Source organism: Malania oleifera, chromosome 8 (genome assembly GCF_029873635.1).
Source record: "Malania oleifera isolate guangnan ecotype guangnan chromosome 8, ASM2987363v1, whole genome shotgun sequence".
Classification (NCBI taxonomy): domain Eukaryota; kingdom Viridiplantae; phylum Streptophyta; class Magnoliopsida; order Santalales; family Ximeniaceae; genus Malania; species Malania oleifera.
In genome coordinates, this window is record NC_080424.1 from 29,272,405 (window position 1) to 29,297,505 (window position 25,101).

The 25,101-nt window shown below is 37.8% G+C and overlaps 1 protein-coding gene across 2 annotated transcripts in view; it reads right to left on the bottom strand.

Annotated features, from left to right (window-relative positions):
• Positions 1-642: 642 nt before the first annotated feature.
• The window catches only part of LOC131161960 (probable S-adenosylmethionine carrier 2, chloroplastic), a 43,642-nt gene continuing 19,183 nt past the window's right edge, over positions 643-25,101 (bottom strand). For both annotated transcript variants that reach the window (XM_058118031.1, XM_058118032.1), the window contains exons 6-7: positions 8,387-8,522; positions 643-1,313 (exon numbers count right to left, since the gene is read on the bottom strand). In XM_058118031.1, coding sequence (XP_057974014.1) covers positions 1,125-1,313; positions 8,387-8,522 — 325 coding nt within the window. In that variant the 3' untranslated portion in view covers positions 643-1,124. The remainder of the gene's footprint in view (positions 1,314-8,386; positions 8,523-25,101) is intronic.

A 25,101-nucleotide genomic window follows, 5' to 3' on the forward strand; every position in this document is an offset into this window, starting at 1 on the left:
AATTCAATTAATATTCTCAAATGGCTGAAATTTTCACCTTGTGCTGAAACATCTGGGTACTGGGTATCAACTGGGGCAGAAGGAATTACAGGCCAGAGGCATTTGAAGTTGGCCGCATGGCATTGATTATTGTGTAATTGAAGGGTGGGTTGATGCGTGAGAGGTCTTCCTCCTTTCTTCTCGACATCTTTTAATGATTTGTTCAGTAACAGGAATGGAATGACATGAAATTGCTCTTCACAATTTTACAAATTTGCTTTATAATTTATTTCATCTCGCTCAATCCATTTTCACTCTAATCTACCAAACATTGCCATAATACCTTCGCATTTCGCATCATGAGACGCATTGATGGGATCTCATGGGTGCATGATAGCCCAGTGTGCACCACACTCGATGCTTCCTCTTTTAACATTGTTGTCCAGCTGATTCTCAACACAGCTAAAGGTTTGGGTCAAAAAGTTCCTCTATTCTATCGTCTTCCATGGCTGTCGATTCCTCCCAAAAAGCAAAAATGAAGGGGGGGAAAACGAAAAGGCAAAAAAGGAGTGGGCCATTTGTGTTACACGAGTTCAATTGTCTCATTTATTGGCTCGAGTTTAAAGCAATAGACTAGACTGAGATTGTGCATGGATGATCATGTTTATGGATAGAATATCTTAAAACTTGGCATTTCTAAAATCTCATCAACAAAATCAATGGCTCAACTCTCGAGTAGACATGGCATAATGCCCAATATAAATATCCCCTTTTGCCATCGCAACTACAAGTATGTGTACAAATCCCTTCATCAAAAAGAACAAAAAATGAACACAAAAATAATAACAAAAACATAGACAAAAAAGGAAAAACAAAACAAAAATGAGACCACGAGAAAGAGGATAATCCACTGGATAGAAATGTGGTCAATAGATTACTCTTTGCCGCAAAATTTCTTCAGAAAATTCCAGTCAGTGCAAGGTATCTTTCACCAATCTTTAAGAGAAGTAGGTCAAGATAAAGTCCACTTCTTCCAGCAATTCTCAGCACATTCTGATAATGGTTATTTAAAACCATTTTACCACATCACCAAGTTGACTGAACCACAGCACCAAATAGAGTTAGCTCTGCCCATTCATTCAACTTCACACAAGATGATCAACTGCCAAGAAATAACTCCCGACAATTATCAAAGATGCAAACCCACTACGAGCCATTCGCAGCAAAACACCACGAAACAAAAGATTCCTATCAGCAGGGTGGATCCCTGTAACTCTTTCAAACCTATTCCCAGGTCGTTTCCATTTGAGAAGCCTCCTTTCCATGGTGATGTACTGCAACACAAACCAAATATTATGTCAGTCTCCATACAACAGGTATCAAATTGGATGGTTGGTTTTTCATTTTTATTTTTTCTATAACAGGTGAAAATAAAAACATGTAAATGACCTCTAAAAATAGAAAGGACCAGAAGACCAAATACTCCAACTTGCAAAGAATCCATGCTCCTACAATCCAACATTGTAAGTGCAATACTCAAGGGGCAGTTGGAGCCGTGGAGGACCTGGTGGTATGGGATGAAGTAGGTTACATTTTGATGCAACTACGACCATGGGATCTGCAATACTCAGTGAGTCATTCTCCTATGGCTTTATTTGCTATTTGCCCAGCCTCGTTTCCTTCAGGGCGAACGCCACCATACCTAGGCCCAATACAAGGATTTAATGCACACTCAATGTGAATTTATCCTCATTCTTGATATTTCATCATCCAGACATAAGGGAGAGCTAGATAAGCAAAACTGGGGCTTCTCATTACATCCTAAAAGGAAATAACAGTTATGATGATGATATCCACGATCCAAAGGGATGCAATGGAAGGAGGTTATGGCAATCCTACATGTTTGTGGTAAAATCATGAAAAAGGCTAAATTAGAAAGCACATTTCCTAGTCCTCACTTAACTTGTGTTACAGTGTATTGTATTATGCTACCTTCAACTCCACCTTCCGGCAGTTCGTTCTCCAAGGAATTCCATCCAACTCATTCTGCTGGTATCCTTCAACTTACCTTATTTTATGATCTCATTGGGAAATCATACAAAACAATTCCTAGTTGATAGCTGTTTGTGGCATTTGTACAAGTATTTTAAGATTTAGGAAGCAATTTCTCATCATACAGATCATGTATTAAACTCCCATAACTTAATGATACCCTATTCTTATGAATTACTGCATTTATATGAGTGAGCCACAAACAAAGTATTTGTACAAGTATTTTAAGATTTAGGAAGCAATTTCTCATCATACTGATCATGTATTAAACTCCCATAACTTAATGATACCCTATTTTGATACCTCTCCTTTTCAACCGAAATTCTGCAGTCTTCAACTCTCTTTACTGCTTCAATGGGGGTTTTACTAGGTTTGCATCCAAGCATGTCAGTTTTAGTTAGGAGATCAAGGATATACTTTCGTTGAGAGACATTGATACCCTTTTTTGATCTAGCATCTTTCATTCCCAAGAAGTACAGCATTCGTCCCAGGTCTTTAACTTCAAACTCAGCAGGTAGGACTTTCTTCAATCTTTCCATCTCCACTGTATCATCTCCAGTTAGGATTATATCATCAACATACACAATCAGAACTGTTTTCTTCCCACTTTCAGACTGTTGGAAAAACATAGTGTGATCTGATTGCCCTTGTTGATATCCTTGGTTCTTTATCACCTTCGCAAATCTATCGAACCATGCTCTAGGAAATTGCTTGAGTCCATACAGGGACTTCTTGAGTTTACATACTCTATTTTCTTCACCTTTCTTACTGAAACCTAGTGGTATCGTCATGTAGACTTCTTCTTCTAACTCGTCATTTAGAAATGCATTCTTAATGTCAAGTTGCTGAAGCGGCCAATCCAAGTTGGCTACCAAGGACAGGAGAACCCGAATTGTATTCAATTGCCACCAGTGCAAATGTCTCCATGTAGTCAATGCTATAGATCTTTGTAAACCCTTTTACAACAAGAAGGGCTTTATACCGTTCAACTATCCCATCAACCCGATATTTCACCGTGAAGACCCATTTTGCAGCCTACTAGCTTCTTCCCTCTCGGAAAATTCATAACATCCCAAGTTCCATTCTTTTCTAGGGCCCGCATTTCATCCATGATGACTTCCCTCCATTCAGGAACCTCCAAGGCTTCCTGGATATTCTTTGGAATTTTTATCCTATCAAGGTTAGAGGTAAAAGCATGACACCATATAGACAGAATTTTATAAGACATGAATTTTAACCAGGGATAGAGAGTACATGACCTAGTTTGTTTTCTGAGAACAATGGGTAAATTGATGTCATCAAGTGCAGACTTATCAGAAGGAAGTTCATGGCCATTTGGATTTATTATCTAATCGAGATTGGGAGTGGACTCATGGTTGCTCGGAGCTATCATTGGTTCCAACTCTCTTGGTGCATCAGGTATGAGATTCTCCCTGTTCTTTGATTTTGGCTTCCTTGAGAAAACAAGTATCTCCTTGCTATTTTGTTTTTCTGCATCTCCCCCTCAGTTTAAGTGGTCTTTTGTACATGACAGATCAGGGCCAATGGTGTAATGACAGTGGTGTTGACAGACTCAGTGTATGGCGCAAATTCATCAATAAAGAAATCAAAGAACTGATCTTCAATCCAATTCTCCCCTTAAAGAGAGGGCTTTTGGAAGTAAGGAGTGGTTTCAAGGAACGTGACATCAAGGCTAACAAACAATTTTTTTGTGACACGATCATAACATTTAGTCTTTCCGAGTAGGAGAGTAACCAATAAAAACGCACTTAATAGCACGAGGTTCCAATTCTTCCCTATTGTGAGCATGAACATGTACAAATGTAGTACACCCAAAAAATTTTTGGGAGAGATTGGAGTTGAGCCGAAAGTTGGGAAAATATTCTTGGAATTTTTGGAGAGGAGTGACAAAAGAAAGAATCCGACTAGGCATTCTATTAATGAGATATATAGCTATTAAAATAACATCGCCCCAAAAATATTTTTTCATATTTGTAGTAAACATCAATGCCCGAGCTACTTCAAGAATATGCCTATTTTTGCGTTTGGCAACCCCAGTTTGTTGAGGGGTATCCACATAGGAACTTTGATGGATGATTCCATTTTCTTGAAGATAATTTCCAAAAATATTATTGAAATATTATGTACCATTATCAGTACGCAAGATTTGAATGTGAGTTTGGAATTGTGTTTGAATCATGAAGTGGAAATTGATAAAAATATAACAGACTTCAGTTTTATCTTTCAACAGGTAAACCCAACAAATACGAGTGTGATCATCAATAAAAGTAACAAACCATTTCATGTGAAGCAATTAAGAGAGCATGAGGGCCCCCCATAAATCACTGTGAATCATAGTAAAAGGTCTGGATGATTTGTATGTGAATTTTGGAAAGGACTTACGTTGGTGTTTTGCAAGTTCACAAATTTCACACTGAAAATCAAAAGATGTGTTATTTGAACAAATGGAAGGAAATAAACGTCTTAAGTATTAAAAATTAAGATGACCCATCCTAGAATGCCATAACAAAATTTCACTATCCCCAGAAACAGATACAGAATCACAAATAGCAGTTTGACATTGTTCACTCATATTCGCCTCCTAAAAGTAGTAAAGTCCCTCACACTCCTTAGCACTGTTAATCGTCTTCCGCAATGATAGGTCCTGAAAAACACAAAGAGAGGAAACGAATTTATTAGAACAATTGGAATCTTTTGTCAATTGGCTAATGGATAACAAATTGCAAGACAACCTAGGGACGTGTAGGACAGATTCTAGGGTTATAGAGTCAGAGATTCGAATACTCCCTTTTCCTGCAACAAATGAGAGTGACCCATTTGCAATTTTAACTTTCAAATTTCCAGCACAAGGTGAATAGGATGAGAACAGATGATAGGAATCGGTCATATGATCAAAGGCACCAGAATCAATTATCCATGGTGATTTGTAGTAAGAGATGGTATTTAAGGCAATCAAAAAATTACCTCAACGGGCTAAAGAACCAGAAGGAATACGTGTGGAAGACTGACCCGATGCTTGAATGGTAAAGCACATTTTAGAGTTGCTCCAACTGTTCTAGACTAAATGCGCCACTTGAAGTGGAATTATTATTTTTCTCACCATGTGGTTTCTTGGCTGGGTTATCAATAGCAGCTTGGTAGTCACGATTTTTAGGATTCTGTCTCAGCTTCCAATCTATGGGCTTCCCATGTATTTCCCAGCAAGTATCTTTTGAGTGGCGTGGCTTGCAACAATGCTCACACCAAGGTCTTCCTTTCTGTGTTTTTTGGCTTGTCCCAGCAAGAGTTCCTCTTGAAATGAGGGCAGACATTTCGGGCCCATTGTTTCCGATCAGAACCGGCTCCTTCAACATCACTTTGCGACGGTTCTCCTCTCGCCTCACCTCCGAGAAAACGACTCGAGTTGAAGGCAGAGAATGTCGGCCAAGAATCCCCCCTCGCACCTCGTCCAAGTCTCGGTTGAGTCCGGCCAAAAATTTGAAGACTCGTTCATTCTCAAGTCTTTTCTTGTATCGGGCACTGTCTCCAAGGCATTCCCATTCTTCCTCAATGCTCAGGTCAGGTTCTTGCCAGAAATTCGTCATCTCCATATAGTAGTCTGACTTCCCTTTCTCCTTGTCGCATCTGCCATAGCCGAGTTTTGATCTTAAATATTTGAGAGTAGCTTTCAACGTCTGAGTATGTCTCTCGGACAGCATCCCAAACGTCCTTCGTCGTCAGTAGGAACAGATAGGTCTTGCCGATTGAAGGTTTCAAGGAGTTCACCTACCACGTAGTCACCATGGAGTTCTCGGACTTCCACTTCTGCAGAGCTGCAACGTCGCTTGAAGAAGGCTTCTTCTTATCGCCGGTAAGGTAGCCTAACTTTCCTTTTCCGTCAATCACAAGTTTGATTGACTGAGCCCATTCACAAAAATTATTTCCGTTCAGTCTCTCCATCGAGAGTGGGAAGGACAAGCAGTCTAGCCCATTCAAATTCAGGGTGGAGGCAGCTTCAGTCTCGCCGTCGAGAGTTTCAGAGGTGCTCGATCCTCTGTTGTTGATGGCTCCTTCTGCCATTGTTAACTAGGATTATAGAAACTTGGCTCTGATACCATGAAATCAGAATAGGTTTTCTGTATTTCTAGAATGAATCATTTGTACAAGCCGATACATTATACTTATAATACAATCGGGTATGCTAAAGATGAAAACAATCTCCTAAAATAATCCCTCTTAATAACAGACAATTCTTTACTTAAATATCCCCTAAATCACTCCAAGACACTCAGGATTTCTACATACCAATCAAAGTCTCTCTTTAAAAATCAATATAGTATTCAACATTTATAGCAATGTTGTTATTTAAGTAAATTAAAAGTAATTGATGAATGCACAAACATTAGCACAAGATCTTAAATTTTGATTTCAACTCAAATTTTGGAGCTCCAAATGTATGAAAATTTCGACAAAAATTTAGATTTCAATGCCAATTTCGATTTCGATTTGAAAAAATAACATAAATTAATAATAAAGTATGGAATTAAACTTTAGAAATGGCTACTAGACATAAATAATGTAAGTTTCAGGACTAATTTATAACAAGTTAAATACATCTATGTTGTGTATGAGGTGGAAAAGTTGTAATATAATGTATATCAAACATATTTGTAAGATAATTTACATTAAACATATTCAGTTAATATAAATGAAATGCATAAATCATTTAAATATTATTTATTATACAAATAATAATAATTTAGACATGAATGATTAAATAAAATGTTTTTGTAAGTTTATTTTTTCATATAATTTCAAAAGTCGTCGTAATAATTTTTTTTCGATAAAAAATAAATAAATATAATTAAGAGAGAAATTTCACTTCACTCCTAAAACTCTTATTTGAATTCTGATGAAATTACATTCTATAGTTAAAATATCGACAAGTTTCGCTAAAATTTGAGAGTTTGATATATCTCAGCTGGTTCATTGAAATTTTGACAAAAATTATGTATGACAGAAATTGACTGCCATTTCAATTTCTAGGGTGATGGAAATCGGAAATTTCAACAGAAATTTTGATAATTTCATGGAAATTTAAGCATTAGCATTAGTGTCCAAATATTGTATATATATGCTTTCCAACAAGTTTACAAGAAAACGTTAAAAAAAAAACAAAAAAACAAAAAAAAAAGAAACAAACAAAACAAAACAAAAAAAATCATGATCACTGTATGTACAACATGTATAACATCGCACTGCTAATATGACAACCTCAACTGCCACACACTATGATCAAGATCTGAAACCATATATATGCATCATGGCATGTAGATAAACAATTTCACATCCCTAGTGTATCATAGCAAAGACATCATGCATGTCCTACAAAATGTAAACAACTTTTCAGATAGAAAAGACAATTCAAAACACTTGAACAAATGGCCCAAGGGAGGTCCATGCCTTTTGAAATATAAGGGATGTCAGTCTTTTACCCATAAAATTATGAACATTGAAAATTGTCACTGAACATTCAAAACTGCCTCTGGATCTGCTTTACTAGTAGTATTTCAAGTAAAAGAATAATTTTTGCATTTTAAATAATAATAATTTTCAAAAGTAATTGAGATTCTTAAATAAGAAATTGAGTAGTTAATTTTACATGCACTGAATACTGCTAAAAAAGAAAATGGAAAAGGGCGCAGTTGAATTCATCTCGCACACTTGTAAAAATACACCAAATCAACATCCCACCAAACTGAGAACTTGGACAACTGCAGGTAATCTATAGCCTTGCACCCTTATCAAGAATCTCTTTCAAGGAATCTTTAGAATTCCAACAAGCATCCTAGAAGCTAATATAAAAACCATTGCACCCCTTTTAAATGAATGGGGCAGTTTTACCAGAAAATTGGGAGCTGGAAGGAGGACAGGGAGGGCAGGGGGCAATTGAGATAGGAGCACTGGCAGGGGCCGGTTCTCATCCTGTCCTTATTAGTGTATAAAACTAAAAAATTCTTAGCTTTTTATCATTTCTAGTTATTTATTGATTTAACCCAAACCTGAAGGTTACAAGTCCAACTTACAGAAACCTCTCCAAATGTGGAGGTAAGCCTGCACATATCTATCATGCCCTCCCCAGACTCCCAACATGTCAAGGGAGCTTTGTGCACTCAAGAGCTCTGTTTTTTTGTTAATTAGTTCTAAAATTAAATATTAAGTTTATTTTTAGCATGTTTCAACAAATAATAAATAAACAAAAGCTATCAATGGGTGAGCAGGGCTGGGCAGGGTTACGACTGGAGGGTCCCCTCACAAAGTTGCAATCCTACATAACAACTATCAAGTGACATACCTTGGGCAGCACAAGACATTGCGATCGACATTTAGCTGTGTCAAAACAATGAGAAGCAGCAGCAGCAATTGAACCAGAAAATCCCGCTGCAAGACTAACAGCTAAAGGAGACAATGGACCAACTTCTTCATCGGTACTGTAAAGAGCAAGCACATTTTCACATGTTAAAAAAGGGGGAAAAAACGTATGGCAAATCTAAGCAGTAAATGAGGATAAGACCCTTTTTTTCTCTATAAGCTGCACAAGAAAAAACAATTAGACAAAAAAAATATGGAGTATCTCAGAAATATGCAAAGCAACATAAAGCTTTTAACTCTTTAACACTGGAGCATATGCCAGGTGTGTATGCAAGTCTACGTCGAACAAAGCAAAACCAATTAGCCGCTACACTAACACCCCACCCCCCACATAAAATAATAATAAACAAACAAAAAAACTATGGTACATTTCTTGCTTTTGCATGGAAAACCACAAGATCTAACCAAAAAGAGGGTAGGGAAGTGAGCTTTGGGAGTCAAGGAAGAATGATTTACAGCAATTTGTGCCCTCAGCCTGAAAGTCATCAGTTTCTGTGTGGCTGGCAACAGCTAGCCATTAAGTCCTTGAAGTCATCTTTACCAGGGGAATTTGCAGAAGATGGGCAGAGAGAGGGGCTAGGAATGGTTCACATAATGGGTGAGATATAACTAGAAACAAAATATCTGCCATTTTCCTTTTTCTTTTTTGGTAACTTATTCTAAGGCCACACGAAAACATAAAAAGGAAAGCAGCGGGAAGAGGGGGGGGGGGGGAGGAGGAATAGTGATGATTGATAGATTTTTCTAAATCATAAGTTTTTCGGAAGGTGAGTTGAACAACCACTAGGTTCAATTTTTGTAATATAGTTTGGTTATGACTCAGTCGAATTATTTTTGAGAACTGCATGGTATTATTGGTTGGTTCTTTAAAAAAAAAAAAAAAAAAGACCAAACCACCTTTTGACTTTATTGTCATAGTAACCAGCAAAAGAAATATGAAAAGTTAACTGAATAATGATAATTATTTAAGCTATGTCCTTGTTAAAAAAAGAAAAAATTCAGAACACCTCGATGCTCTCCTCTCGGCCGTCCTATCCCTGGGCCTCAAGTCCTCGAGTACAACGTCTCCTTCCTCAAATCTTCTCCTAGCCCTCCTTTCGTCAGTAAAGTTAACTCATGTCTATTGCAGTTGTACCTCCATCCTCATCAATACCCTCGCCTCAAGTTCTTACTCCACCCAGCCCTCCGCAAATTTCCTCCTCTGCCACTGGTAGTTTATTTGAACCTACAAAACCTAAAAGCAATTGCAGAGGACATCGTGGTGGTTGCAACTCCATCGCTGACCTTCTAAAAGGTCACAAACCTCAAAAATCCGTTTTCACGTCAGTCACTGACTCGAAGCTCCATATTCATCAACCAGAGGGGTCGTCCTCCGCTACGCTTCATCACCTTCTTATCCTGAACCCTTTTCCCCTTCAAGAGATATCCTAACACAGAATCAAAGCTCCAACAATCAACTGAACCATCCCTTATGCAAATTGTGTATCATTTCAGCAAGCCCTCCTTGGCTGTTAGTTTCGTGCAGGAGCATTGCCCTAGCTTCTGCCTATCTTTCTGCTTTCTCTGCCTTTTCATTTTGCAGCCTTCAGTCAAGCTCAAGGCTTGGGGACCAGAGATGGTTGAGTTTTCCACTGTTAAAATTGATAGGAAGGTGTTCAGATTGACTCGGATAGACTCTACAATGTTTTGAATCATGAAATTCGCTGGATGTCATACTTCCTACATTGTGCTGAAGATAGAAGACTTTATTTGGGTGTCGAATATGATTGGGGTTCTTTGTGAAGGACTGAAAATCGTTTCTTGTTGCTTTGCTGAATTTGTCAAAAGTGAACGAGACTGCAGCAGACAGTATCAAGGGGAGACTTAGATGTCTAGACTGTTGGTTGCAGGATATATGAAAGGGGCACGGAGAGGAAGTTGGATATGATTACAGAAAACACCTCTTTCACAGACATTGTTAGGGCTGCTCTGGCAAAGAAGAAGACGAAGGAAGTAAGTGCCGAAGCCCAGGATCACAAGGATTCAGAGGTACCGTCTCCTAATCCAGCCCCTTTAGTTAAGAGCATCACAGCTGTGGGGGACTGTTCAAAATCTATGAAATAGAATGGGTTTAAAGGGCTGGCTATGAGTGGTGCTAATATACAGTTGAACAAGTCAGATGGGCCTAAAAAGAAAAAATTCATGTCGGTTTAGAGAACAAGGGCCTCTCCCTCTAATGGGCCATAGGTGTGCTTCACCAGTCAACATGAAGCTTACTAGATCTGAAGATGGAGAGAATGACAAGCTAGGTCGCGATAAGATGATTTGTATGGTCAGGCAGAAGGATGCAGCAAATAACAAGTGGGGTTAATTGGAAATAGTTCAGAGATTGTTGGTGCCTCCCATAGTAGGAAGGAAAACCCACACTTAGAAAGATACCATTGGACTGTACTGCAGGAACCCAATTGTACTTCACATCTTCAATCTTCGCCTTAAAAATCAGTTTCAAAGGAAAAACAGAAGTTTGATATTGAAGAGGAAACAGAATTTGATTATTCTTTTGATGAGGATGATGACTTGAGCAGCTTTTGAAAGGCTGAAAACAAACTTTTAGTTGACCAGATAAGAGCTGAGCTCGATCTAGCAGAGGAAAGCGATCTATTTCAACTTTTTGAAGGGGAGTATGGAAATGATGAATTAAATGGATCAGAACAGAATGAACACAGAGGTAAAGCCTCGCAGCAAACAGAGCTAATGCACCAACATCAGATTCCTGAATGTACACAGGTAGGTAAAGACTCTGTTAATCACTTAAAAGCGTTCTTTTCTATCCAACCTTGAGCTTGTTTCTCCTCTTGCTGATAATTTGGATGCTTTTTCAATTTATGTCTTTTTTTTGGGGGGGGGGGGGGGGGGGAAGGTGTCTTTTTGAAAAGGTAGATGCTTCTTCAGGGTATCCTTGTTTCTCTAAAACTAGTAATGGTATTCTCCCCCTTCCCACTCAGTCTGCTCTTATTTCTAATACTTTATGCCAAAGAAAGATTCCTTGTACGGGAGAGGGCTGTGGGCTTAGCTGCGAGGAAGGTGAGAGAGACTTACAAGACTCCAATAAACTCCTAGAAGATTTAGGCCTAAAACTGGTGGATCCCTTAGGAAAGAAGGTGAGGGTGGGTTTGAGTCCTAGAACCCATAAGAGAAAGAAAAAGAAAAGTTCAAGAAGAATTAAAAAAGTTGGTCTCTTCTATTAACTATGAGGGTAGTAAGGGAATCGGGAAGGATGGTAAGCGTGTTAAATTATGAAGATTACCAAGTGGGAATGTTAGAGGAGGTGGGGGGGGAGGAGTTTGGAAAAGGATTTTTATTAAGGTTTCCCAAGACATTGTGTTGATTCAAGAAACTAAACTGGAGATGATTGATCAAGGGATCATTAGGAGTATTTGGGGTGTTAGTGTAGGGAGTGGGATTTCCTATCATCTCATGGCGCTTCAAGGGGCGTTTTATCATATGGGACTCTTGGTCTGTTTCCGAAGTGGATAATTTGGTGGGTTTCTTTTCCCTCTCAGTTCTTGTCGAAGTGAAAGGGGGGGGGGGGTCAATGGTGGGTTTCCTCAATGTATGGTCCTTTTAGACCTACTCTCAAGAGCACGGTTTTAAATAAAGGCTGCAACTGTTACATAACGGTTTTTTGAGTTGCCAATACCGTTACACACCGTGAAATCGATGTGAAGAAAAATCGCAATTGTAGCGGCCGTGACATAAAGGCCGCTATGACCGTTATGAAACTGCTACAGGACTGTTACACCAAAAATTTTATTTTATTTTTTACTTTCTCTTCTCACTTTTTCCCTCTCTTTCAAAAATCATTCTGAATACACCATGTGGCGAGAGGGGGGAAAGATTATAATGAGGATGACAATGATACAAAATTTACTATTTCTTCAAATACTCGCAATAGATGCATTAATTAACAATTTGAAAATACTAGTTAGGAAAATATTTTATTTTGATAATATTAGTAATGTGATATTTATGTTCTATTTTTTCACGTCAATCATCTTTCTTTTTTAGCTATTTAGATTAATGGAGTGTATAATGTATTTTGTTCTATTAATTAATTTAGCACACATAAGAATTTATCACAGATAAGAACAATGAGAAGTATAAATGCACACACACACGTAATTTTTCTATCAGCAGTGGTTTAAAACAAATGTAAACTTGTTGCCCTTACCAAAGAACTTAGTTACTCGAACTAAATGATCCAAAATACACAAACTCTTTCTAAGAAGGGCTAAAAGCTTAAAACATGCAAGTATGCTAGTATGCACAATGTTGTGCACGCTTCAAAAAAATTCACGGCTGTTACACCTACTTCCCGTTATGTAACATTCGTTACTCCCGCTTCCCGTTACTGTTACGCTACCCACAACCGCGATTTAAAACCATGCTCAAGAGTGCATTTGAGGATGAGCTTTATTTCGTTTTTAGGTTTTGTTCCCCTGCATGGATAGTGGGCAGGAATTTTAACATAATGAGATTTCTAGGGGAGAAGAAAAGGGGGAAGGGGAAGGGGAGTTACTGCTATTATGCAACCTTTTGACTTCTTGATCAAGGAGTGCGGCCTTAGAGATCTGCCTTTGAGCAATGCTACCTATGCTTGGCTGTTTTTTTGGGTGGGGGGGGCAGCTAGGGTAGTGGCTAGTAGATTGGATAGGTTCCTGTTTTGTAGTGATTAGGAGAGTGAATTCTCTAATCTCCCAAACAATTTCTCCGAGACCTACTTCTTATCACTTTATGTTCTACTATAATCTAGTAGGGTTGCTTGGAGTCCCACTCCTTTCAAGTTTGAGAATGTGTGGTTAGATCATGCTTCATTTAAGCCATTAGTGAGAGAATATAGGGAGGGGTTGGGAAGGTTTCAGGTTTATTAGGGAGTTCAAGCATTTTAAGGAAAAGCTAAAATCTTGGAATGGGGGTGTTTGGTGATGTTAGGGTTAGAAAATCCAAAATCCTAGGTGAGTTGGAATCTTTGGATAAAAAGGAAGAATAGACAAATCTTTCAGAGAATGCAGAGAATATAAGGATCTCTTTAAAGAATGAGCTGGACAAGGTGGAATTTAAGGAAATGAAAAGTTGGAAGCAAAAAACTAAATTTAAATGGGTCAGGGAATGTGATTGCAATACTAGTTTCTTCCATAGGTTTGCTCATGAGACAAAATTTGATTAGAGAGCGGAGGTGGGGGGGAGGGACTAATATTAACGATCCTAATAGGAATGCTTTTGAGATCTCTATTTTTTATTTTATTTTCCCTAAAAAAAATCTCCATTTGAAGAGGGGGCTTGGAGATTGATGGTTGAGGGGTCAGAGTAGAATCCCATTTCTAGAGTTTGGTTAGAGAGACCATTTGAGAAGGAGGAGGTGAGGAGGGTAGTTTTTGGGATGGATAGGGATAAGGCTCCAAGTTTGAATGGTTTTAATTTGGCTTTCTTTCAAGACTGTTGGGATATTATTAAGGATGACCTATTTAAGGTTTTTTGTTGAATTTTATGGGAACAGGGGGCTGAGTAAGAACATTAATTATAATTTTATTAGCTCGTGCCTAAGAAATCTAAATCCATTGAGGTAGAGGACTTCAGACCTATCAATCTAGTACTCTAGTCTCTAGTGTGTATAAGATCATCATCAAAGTTCTAGCTAATAGGGTGAGTGAGGTGCTAGATAAGACTATTTCTAGAGCTCAAAGTGCTTTTGTTGGGGGGGAGGGGGGGTGAAGACAAATTGTGGATGCTATCTTGGGGGCTAATGAGGCAGCAAAGGATATTAGTAGGAGGAAGAAAAGGGGATTTTTTTTTTTTTTTTCCAAATTGGATTTTGAGAAGGCCTATGATAGAATTAGTTGGTGTTTTCTAGATAAAATTTTTGTGAGACAGGGTTTTGGTGAGCAGTGGTGCAAGAAGATAGGGAGTTGCTTGTCTAGTACATGGTTCTCTATAGTAGTGAATGAGGAACCTACGTCCTGGTTCAAGGCTTCGAGAGGCATTAGATAGAGGGATCCTCTTTCCCTTTTTTGTTCGTCCTAGTAGCTAATGCGTTGAGTAGAATGGTGGATAAGGCTGTGGATAGGGGGTTGGTAAAGGGTTGGAAGTAGGGAGAGAGGGAGTGGGGGTCTCTCATCTTTAGTTTGCAAATGATACCATTTTCTTGTTAGAAGATCACAACCTTTCTTTTGATTGTGTTATGGGTATCCTATAAAGTTTTTGAGAGAAATTTTTTTGGAGCTTAAAATAAATATGGGGAAAAGTGGTTTCACAAATATTAATGTGCTTATTAGTTAAGTTAGGGAGTGGTCTTTTGTTGTGCAGTATGGTATATTAGAGTGACCTCTGACTTATCTAGGGGTCCTGTTGGGGGCAATCCTAGATGTGCAACTTTTTGGAATTCGGTAGTGGAGAGAGTTGCTAGAGGTTTGACGATTGGGAAGGGGGCTTTTTTTTCTTTAGGGGGTAGAATCACTCATCTAGGCCTGCTTATCTAGTATCCCACTATATTGCGTCTCTTTTAAGAATGCCAATAGGGATTGCTAAGAAGATTGAGAAAATCATAAGGGGTTTCTTGTAGTCTATGGTAGGGGGTTTAGGGATCATTTAGTAAGATGGGATGAGGTTTGTAGGTATAAATTGAAGGAAGGGCTGGGTCTTGGAAATTTGATGTCTAAAAACATTGTCATTTTAGCTAAGTGGTTATGGCATTTTCCCTTAGAAAACTCCCTTTGGCATAGTGTGATTAGAAGCAAGTATGGGGTGGATGAGAATGGGTGGGGTGCCAATATTAGTTTGAGATTTTCATTGGAGAGCCCTTGGAAATCTATTTCTCAAATCTATCCCTCGTTTACACCTCACATTAAATTTGCGGCAGGGGTGGGTTCTTGGATTTGATTTTGGAAAGATATATGGTTGGGGAATGATATTCCAGCCACATCTTTTCCACGCCTCTTTGATTTTTAGCACAAGAAAAGATAGTATGATTTCCTTCTTTGTGATCGATTTGGTTAGCCCTTTTGTTTCTTGGAATCTTCATTTCAGAATACTTCCTAACGATAGCAAACTATTGGAACTTTCATCCTTGTTATCGTTATTGAAAAACTGCCATCTTTCTTTAAATAGGGATACTTGATCTTGGGTTTTGGATCGTTCGGGGGTTTACACTTGTAAATCTCTTTTTGAGTTTTTGACCCAATCTAATCCTTATTTTGCCGTTTGGAGGGCAAAAGCTCCTCCAAAAATTAAGGTTTCCATATGGCTGATTGTGCTTTATAAAATCAACACTAATAACCTGTTGCAGCTCAGGAGACCTTTGAAGGCCTTATCTCTAGATGTATGCATGTTATGCTATTTGAATTCTGAAACGGCACCTCATTTATTTTTACACTATGACTATATGCTTGAAGAATTTGGGATACTTTATTTGGTTTGATGGAAGAATCTTGGGTCTGTCCTGCAACGGTTGAGGAATTGTTGTCTATTTCCTTTGAGGGGTTTGGTAGAAGGAAGGAGACGATGACATTATGGAAGTGTGGGGTTTTTTTTTTTTTGCAGTGTTGTGGGGATTATGATTGGAGCGTAATGCACGTAGTTTTTCAGGAAGAAAATTAATTTGGTAGCTGATTTGGGAGAAGATTCATTACCTGGCTTCTCTATGGTGCGTTGCGTTTGGTTGCTTTAAGGGAGTTAGTTCTTCGAATATTCAGCGAGGCCAGAGGAATCCTCTCCTCTGATTTTTATGTTTTTTTCCAGTTTTTGTTTTATAAGTTTGTTTTTTCTGCTTTATTCCAGAATTTTGGGGGGGAGAATTCTTTTTCTACTTTATGTAAATTCTCCTCTTATCAATGAAATCTCTTATTTTGCTATCAAAGAAAGAAAAAAAAAATGTGGTTTCTTGCATAATAGAAAAAATCATAAAAATATAAAAAAAAAATCTATAAAAAAACTATTATTGATCATTGTTAGATCATTAAAAAGTTTTTTTCCCCATCCTGATTCAAAATAGTGTAACAAACAAGTGACCCAGTCAAATGTTTCAAAGCGCACAAAAACAATAACAAGCCTTATGTATATGTTCATTTCTTACTTTATCTTTTAATTTTAAACCACTCATGCACCTTAACATTTGCATCTCAACAACTTTTATTTTTTGTACAAGTTGTTTCTTAGTTACCCAACATTATGAACCATAAAGCATAGCTGGCCTTATAGTCATCTTATAAAACTTTCCTTTTAATTTTAAGGGTATTCTACGATCACACAACAAACCTGATGCAGTCCACCATTTTACCCAACCTATTTTAATTCTATATACTACATCTTCTTCAATTTCCCTCTTCATCTATACATCCAAGATATTTAAATCTATCAATGCTATTAATCTCTTGATTATCAAGTTTAATCTTGTTTCTATTGTGACTCCTTACATTACTAAAACTACATTTCATATATTTTGTCTTATTCCTACTTATCCTAAACTCTTTAGACTCTAATGTGGCTCTCCAAAGTTCTAGCTTAGATTCCACTCTGCTCCTAGTATCATCAATCAACACGATATCATCTACAAACAATATACACCAAGGGATCTCCTTTTGGATATTCCTTAAGATAGGGACTCAAAGTAGAACCTTGATGTACAGCTATTGTGATTGGAAAATCTCTAGATTCTCCTACAGTCCTAACGCAAGCCACTTCTCTATCATGCATATCCTTGACCTCCATATATATACTGCAAACTCCCTTCTTTTCTACGACCCACCAAAGATCTTCCCTAGGTACTCAATCATAAGCTTTCTCTAGGTCAATAAAAACCATATGCAAGTCCTTCTTCTTTTCCCTAAACTTTACCATTAACTTATTAAAAGATAAATAGCTTCTGTTGATATCCCAGGCATAAAACCAAATTGATTTTCTGAAATCTTCCTTTCTAATCTTCTTATATGTTCAATTACCCTTTCCCATAATTTCATCATATGATTCATGATCTTAATTCCACGATATTTATTGCAATTATGAATATCGCCTTTGTTTTGTATAAAGGTACTAACGTACTTTTCCTCCATTCTTCTAACATTTTCTTGGTTTTTTACAATACTGTTGAATAGATTAGTTAACCAAATAATTCCTTTATCTCCTAAACATTTCCAAACTTCAATTGGTATTTTATCTAGTCCTAAAGATTTCCCACTTTTCATCTTTTTAATGCCATCTTAGCTTCAAGGACTCTAATTTTGCGAATAAATCTCCTATTTTTAATCTTCTCCTCATTTGTCACTTCCAAGTTCAATCTTTCACTTTGGTTTTCATTAAACAACTTATCCAAGTATCTCTGTCACCTCTCTTTTATGTCTTCTTCTTTAATTAAGACAATATCATTCTAGTCTTTTATACCTTTTACATCACCTAAATCTTTGCATTTTCTTTCTCTAACTCTAGCAAATTTATAAATGTCTTTTTCTCCTTTTGTATCTAGTTTAGTATATAAAGTATTATAAGCTCTATGATTAGGTTCACTAATAGTATTTTTTGCATTTTTTTCTCGCTTCTTTATATATTTCAATATTTTCTATATTTCTACAATTTTGCCACATTTTATACCATTTTTTTTGTCTTAACAGCTTTTTGGACTTCTTGATCCCACCACCAACTTTCTTTACCACCCAAGTATCTTCCTTTGGACTCACCTAAAACCTCTTTTGCTATCCTTACGATAGAATTTGTCATTTTATTCCAAACAGTATTTGCATCAACCTTATCCCTTATTATCACACTCTTTGTTCATTTTATCTTTGAATTTTAATATATTATCTCCCTTCAAGTTCCACCATCTAGTTCTCTTGCATTGATTTATGCTGCTACTCTTCCATTTTTTAATATGTATATCTAATACTAAGACTCTGTTGTATAGCCAAAATTTCACCTGGAATAACTTTACAATTCTTACAAGATAGACGATCCCCATTCTTAGTTAAGAAGAAATCTATTTGGTTTATATTATACCCACTCTTAAAGGTTATTAAGTGTTCTTCTCTTTTTATAAAACAAGTATTCAATATAACCAAATCATAATACATGGAAAAATCTACAATCATATCACCAGCATCATTTTTATCTCCATATCCATGGCCTCCGTGCATCCTCTCAGACCCTATATTATTCTTTCCAGTGTGATCATTCAAATAAGCTCCAATGAATGTCTTTTCAGACATTGTTATCCCTTTTAAAATATTATCCATATCTTCCCAAAATAGCATTTTAAGATTGTTGTATAATGATCGAATATAAGATGCACAATGGAATAAGTAAATCAACAAGCAAATGAAACACAACCAAAAGATTAAGAAACAAACAAGAATCAACACAAGGTTTACGTGGTTCAGCAAAGCCTACATCCATGGAAGCAATTGGCACAAGAATTTCACTAAGAAATGTCAAAGTACACAATACACTTCACAATGATCTCTCACTTCTGTCAATACATGCTTAGAAAAACATAAATAAGACTCCCTCGGAGGTTTCCCTCCGAATTCCCAACCACCCCAACTTTCCAATTCAAAATTCAAATTATTTCTCGCAGCCCATATGCACTCGTCAACGAGAACAGGGCACTTATCAATGAGCTAGAGAAGGCAACTCGTCGACTAGTACGGCCACTTGTCGACGACCCCATTTTTCTGCTCTCGGTATCTCAGAAACTCTAAACTTTTGGACCTCTCGGTATCTACTCGTCGACAAGTCCATGCTGTGCAATACCCTTATGTTTTTCTTCCTTCTTTTGTTTATGAAACTCCAAGTATAAAAGCCACACCATAAACAACAATCTCCACCTTAGCAATTATACGCCCCTAAGGAGAACCCGAAAAACCTATCTAACTGCTCTACCTTAAACTTGAAACGCTAGGTTGGGTTTGTCTCCCTCCTACCAATTCGAGACATGGAGTAAGTTCAAGCAATGCTTGAGCTTTTCACTAGTCACCGATTTTGTCAAAATATCCGCTGCATTTTCAGACGTGTGAACCTTCTCCAATACAAGTTCACCTGAAGTAATCAATTCCTGAACCCTGTGGAACCTCACATCAATATGCTTGGTTCTAGCATGGTACACTTGATTCTTGGCTAAGTTAATAGCACTCTAACTATCACAATGCAGCACAACCCCATCTTACTGTAATCCCAGCTCTTTGACCAAACCGGTAAACCATAAGGCTTCCTTTGCAGCTTCGACAACTGCCACATACTCAGCTTCAGTCGTAGACAATTTTACCAGAGATTGAACCATAGATCTTCAACATATAGGTCCTCCTACAAAAGTAAAAACATAACCCGTTGTAGACCTTCTGTCATCCATATCCCCTACATAGTCAGAATCAACGAACCCCATAACTAAAGGACAACCCTTTTGCTTGCCAAACATGATGCCATATCCTGATGTGCCCCGTAAGTATCTAAATATCCATTTTACGGCTTCCTAATGTTGTCTTCCTTGTTTAGAGAGAAACTTACTTACCACGCTCACAGCATGTGCCAAGTCTGGCCTCGTACACACCATGGCACACATCAAACTCCCCACAGCGCTAGCATAGGGGACCTTTGACATGTCCCAGATATCCTCATCCGTACTTGGGTAATCTGCAGTAGACAATTTAAAATGACTCACTAGAGGTGTGCATATCGGTTTTGCATCAGCCATGCCAAACCTCTCCAACACCTTCTGTACATAACCGCCCTGAGATAACCATAACCTCCCTGCAGTTCTGTCTCAGCGAATCTCCATCCCAAGTATTTTCTTGGTTGAACCAAGATCTTTCATGTCAAACTCCTTATACAATAGTTCCTTTAATTGATTCACCTCAGTTAAATCTTTTGCAACTATCAACATGTCATCGACGTACAATAACAAGAAAATAAGAGAACCATCATCAAGCTTATTCACATATACGCAGTAGTCACTCACATCTTTTGTAGCCAATCTTGATCATGTAGGAATCAAATCTTTTATACCATTGCCTTGGAGACTGTTTCAACTCGTCAAGAGATTTCTTCAACTTGCAAACAAAGTTTTCTTTCCTCAGTTCACTGAATACCTCCAGCTATACCATATAAATCTATTCCTCCAAGTCACCGTGAAGAAACACCGTCTTCACATTCATTTGCTCCAAATGAAGATCAAAATGAGCTACCAATCCCAACGCAATCCTAATAGAAGTATGTCGGACCACAGGTGAAAAGATCTCATCATACTCTATCCCCTTCTTTTGTGAGTACCCTTTTGCCACCAACCGTGCTTTGAATTTATCTCCTTCCTTTTTCTGAAATTGTCTCCTTCTTTCTATATACCCATTTACATCCTATCAGTCTCTTCCCATCTGGAAGCTCCACCAAATCCCAAGTTTGATTTTTATGTAGTGATTTCATCTCCTCAGTCATTGCAGTCATCCACCTACCTCTCTTTTGGCCGTGCACTGCTTCTTGAAATGTAGTTGGATCATTGCAACTGGTAAGCAAAGCATAAAACACTAACACTTCAAACTCATACCTTGGTGGTGGTCTAATAGTGCATCTGGATCTCCGTATAGGAAGATCGTCAACTTGCTGATTTCTCGAGCTAGAGCTCCTGCAACCATAGGACCATGATCATTGTCGTTGCCCTGAGCTTCCAACTCCACCTGCACAATATGTTCATCTTTGCCCCAGTTTTCTGGCTCATGTTTTTGTTCATCACAATCTTGAGTAGACTTCACCATAGCCTTCTCATCAAAGACTACATCCCTACTAATCACCACCTTGTTTGGCACTGCGTCCCACAACTTATACCCCTTCACACCTTTTTGATATCCCAAAAAGATGCAACGACGAAACTTTGGGTAAGCTCTCCTCACTAGACACGTGAAGATAGGCTGGACACCCGAATACTTTCAATCCAAAGTAATCTACTGCACTTCCCATCCATACCTCTTCTGCCTCTTTACCCTCTAGTGACGCCCTTGGTGATCGGTTTATCAGAAAACAAGTCATACTAACTACCTCGGTCGAGAAGTTATTCGGTAGCCCTACATTAAGTTTGAGACACCGAGCTCTTTCAGCCAGAGTTCAGTTCATCCTTTCAGTCACACTGTTTTGCTGAGGTGTCTGGTGAACGGTAAAGTGTCTCTTAATGCTCTGCTACTCACAAAATTCCATAAACCGAGAATCAACGTACTCGGTCCCATTGTCCAACCTTAGATATTTGATTCACCTCCCCATTTGGTTTTCCACTTTAGTCTTCCACAACTTGAACCTGGCAAACATATCAGACTTGTGCCGCATGAAGTATACCAAGACTTTGCGTGAGTAAAAGTCAATAAAACTCACATAATACACATGCCCACCTTTTGATGCTACTTTAACCGAACCCCAAACATCAGAATGCACATAATCAAGAATACCCTTCGTCTTGTGAAAAGCTTACTTGAATTTTGCCCTATTTTGTTTTCCAAGAACACAAATCTTGCAAGTCCAGCTCACATGATTTCAAACCCTTCAAGAGTTTCCTCTTGTGTAAATCCTTCATACCATGTTCCCCCATATGCCCAAGTTGCATATGCCACAAGACGGTTTCATCAGATTCAGCATCTACAGCTGCAGCCCCACTTAAAATAGTAGTTCCCTGCAATGTATAGATATTCGCATCCAGTTTTTGCCCTTTCATCACCGTCAAATTTTCTTTCCATACTTTCATTACTCTACCTTCGGAATTGTAATTGAAACCATTACAATCCAAGGTGCCAAGTGATATCAAACTTTTTCTTAACTCCAGAATTTGTCTTACATTGCTCAAGGTTCTCACGGCACCATCAAACATTTTTATCTTAACATTTCCTATGCCAATAATCTTACAAGAAACATCATTCATTACCCATAAGAACTGAACCTGAATTCACTAACCAGTAAGTGCAAAACCACTCCTTGTTTGGAGTCATATGGTAAGAACATACCGAGTCAAGTATCCAAGAGTCCGTAAGGTTATCTGACTCCGATGAAACTGAAAGAACATCACCATCACTACAAACTGAACCTCCTTCTTGAACCACATTCACTGATTTCGAAATCCCCTCATGCTTTTCAGCATTCCCTTTCTTCCAATCCGAACACTCCAATTTAACATGCCCCTTTTTACCGCATTTATAATACCGAATTTCCTTTTTCTTCTTGGACTAAGTGCGGGATTTCTGACTTGACCCACTTTTGAACTTTCCTTTGCCACGCCCATTGTTACCTTTTACCACAATTCCTTTTCCTTCATCACATATTTTCAGCCTTTGATGAAAATTCAGTAAAGCACTTGTTACCTCTTCTAGAACATGAGTCTCTTTTCCCCACGTAAGAGTGGTAACTAGATTTTCATAGGTATGAGTTGATGGCAAAGAGCTTAGTAACATCAAAGCCTTATCATCTTCATCAAACTTAACATCAACTCTCATCAAATCACTTATAAATTGATTAAAGGCATTGATATGTTAATCTAAGTTTGATCCTTCAACCATCTTAAGTCAATAAAGACGCTGCTTAAGAAAAAGTTTATTATTGAGTGATTTGGACATGTACCGGCTTACTAACTTTCACCATATAGCCACTGGAGAATCCACCTCCATCACATGATAGAGCACTTCGTTGGCCATACACAAGTGTATTGTAGAAGCGGCCTTTGCTTGCAATTCTCCCCCATGTTGCCTCATTCATTTCATCTGGTTGAACACCAAGTAAAGTCTTTCCCATTCCTTGTTGCACAAGTACATCCTTAACTATCCTCTGTCATAGACCGAAATTTCTGGTTCCATTGAATTTGACAATGTCAAATCTTGCATAAGAAGATCCTAATGCCATGACAACAATCTCTCTGACACCAAATATGTTGTATAATGATCGGATATAGGATGCACAGCAGAATAAGTAAATCAACAAGAAGCAAATGAAACAACCAAAAGATTAAGAAACAAACAAGAATCAACACAAGGTTTACGTGGTTCGGAAAAGCCTACATCCATGGAAGCAATCGGCACAAGAATTTTACTAAGAAATGTCAAAGTACACAATACACTTCACAATGATCTCTCGCTTCTGTCAATACACGCCCAGAAGAACATAAATAAGACTCCCTCAGAGGTTTCCCTCCGAATTCCCAATCACCCCAACGTTTCAATTCAAAATTCAAATTATTTCTCGCACCTCAGATGCACTTGTTGACGAGAACAGGGCACTCATCGACGAGCTAGAGAAGGCAACTCGTCAACTAGTACGGCCACTCGTCGATGACTCCATTTTTATGCTCTCGGTATCTCAGAAACTCTAAACTTTTGGGTCTCTCGGTATTTACTCGTCGACGAGGACAAGGCACTCGTTAATGAGTCTCTGCTATGTAATACCCTTATGTTTCTCTTCCTTCCCTTCTTTATGAAACCTCAAGTATAAGAGTCACACCATAAACAACAAAGATTTTCTATTAAACCTATTTGGGAAGCATATGCACTAATGACGTTCACTGTCTCCAGACCTAAAGCTATCCTGATTTTAATGATCCTATACCATATTCTTTTAACATCTACTACATTATCTTTTAGATCTTTGTCTACAATAACACCCACCCCATTTTTATGTTTCTCTTACCAATGTACCAAACTTTAAATCCTAATTTTTCAATTTCTCTAACTTTCTCTCCTACCCATTACATCTCTTGAAGGCAAATTAAGTTAATTTTCATTCTAAACATTATTTTCTTTATTTCCATACTTTTTCCCTTAAGAGTCCCTATATTCCAAGTTGCTAATCTAATCTTAGTTTCTTGTGCTAACTTATTAATCCTCTCCCCTTTATATTGACTGGGTCCAATGTTTTAAAAGGCGTAGGCATAAGGCGAGGCGTTGGGGCGTAAGCCTATTGAGAATTTGTTTTTTAAGATAAAAATTTGTTAAATAAATTTCATATATTTTAAAAAAAAAAAGTAAAAATTAAGAAAATCACAAATATAATGTAAAAAAGAAAAACTAGATGTACTTCGCAAAATACTTGTTGGTCATTCAAAAATTGTCAACTTGAATACATGACATAAATCATGACAAGAGATAGCTATACCATTACAAAGTTCTAACTATTTTCATGACTTAAGATACAAGTCCAGTTATTTTGGAAAGGTTGAGGTTCAAGAGTTTTAGAAATAAACTCATATTATAACATTCCTTTTGTACAAACATATAGTTAAAATTTTCCAACCAATTCTAACTTGAGAAGCACACACCCAAAATGCGTAAGCCTCAACTAAAAAGGCGCAAAAAGCGTGTTTTTTGCAAAAATGTGTAAGCCTCAGCATGTAATGCGTTAGCTTTTTGGAATTTGGTATTTAAGATTCAACCTCAAGGCGTTTTAAGCATGCCTTGCCTTGAGGCGAGCCTTGATTGAGCCTTTTAAAACACTGACTAGGTCTATTCCATTGACTGACTGGGTCTATTCCATTGACTGACTGGGTCTATTCCATTGACCTAGGTGAATTTGGTAAGAATTCATGATAATAAGATTTGACAAAGCTTTAGGTTGGCTGTTAGCTACCTAACACAACAATACACCTTTATTTGGGCTTGGGACCGA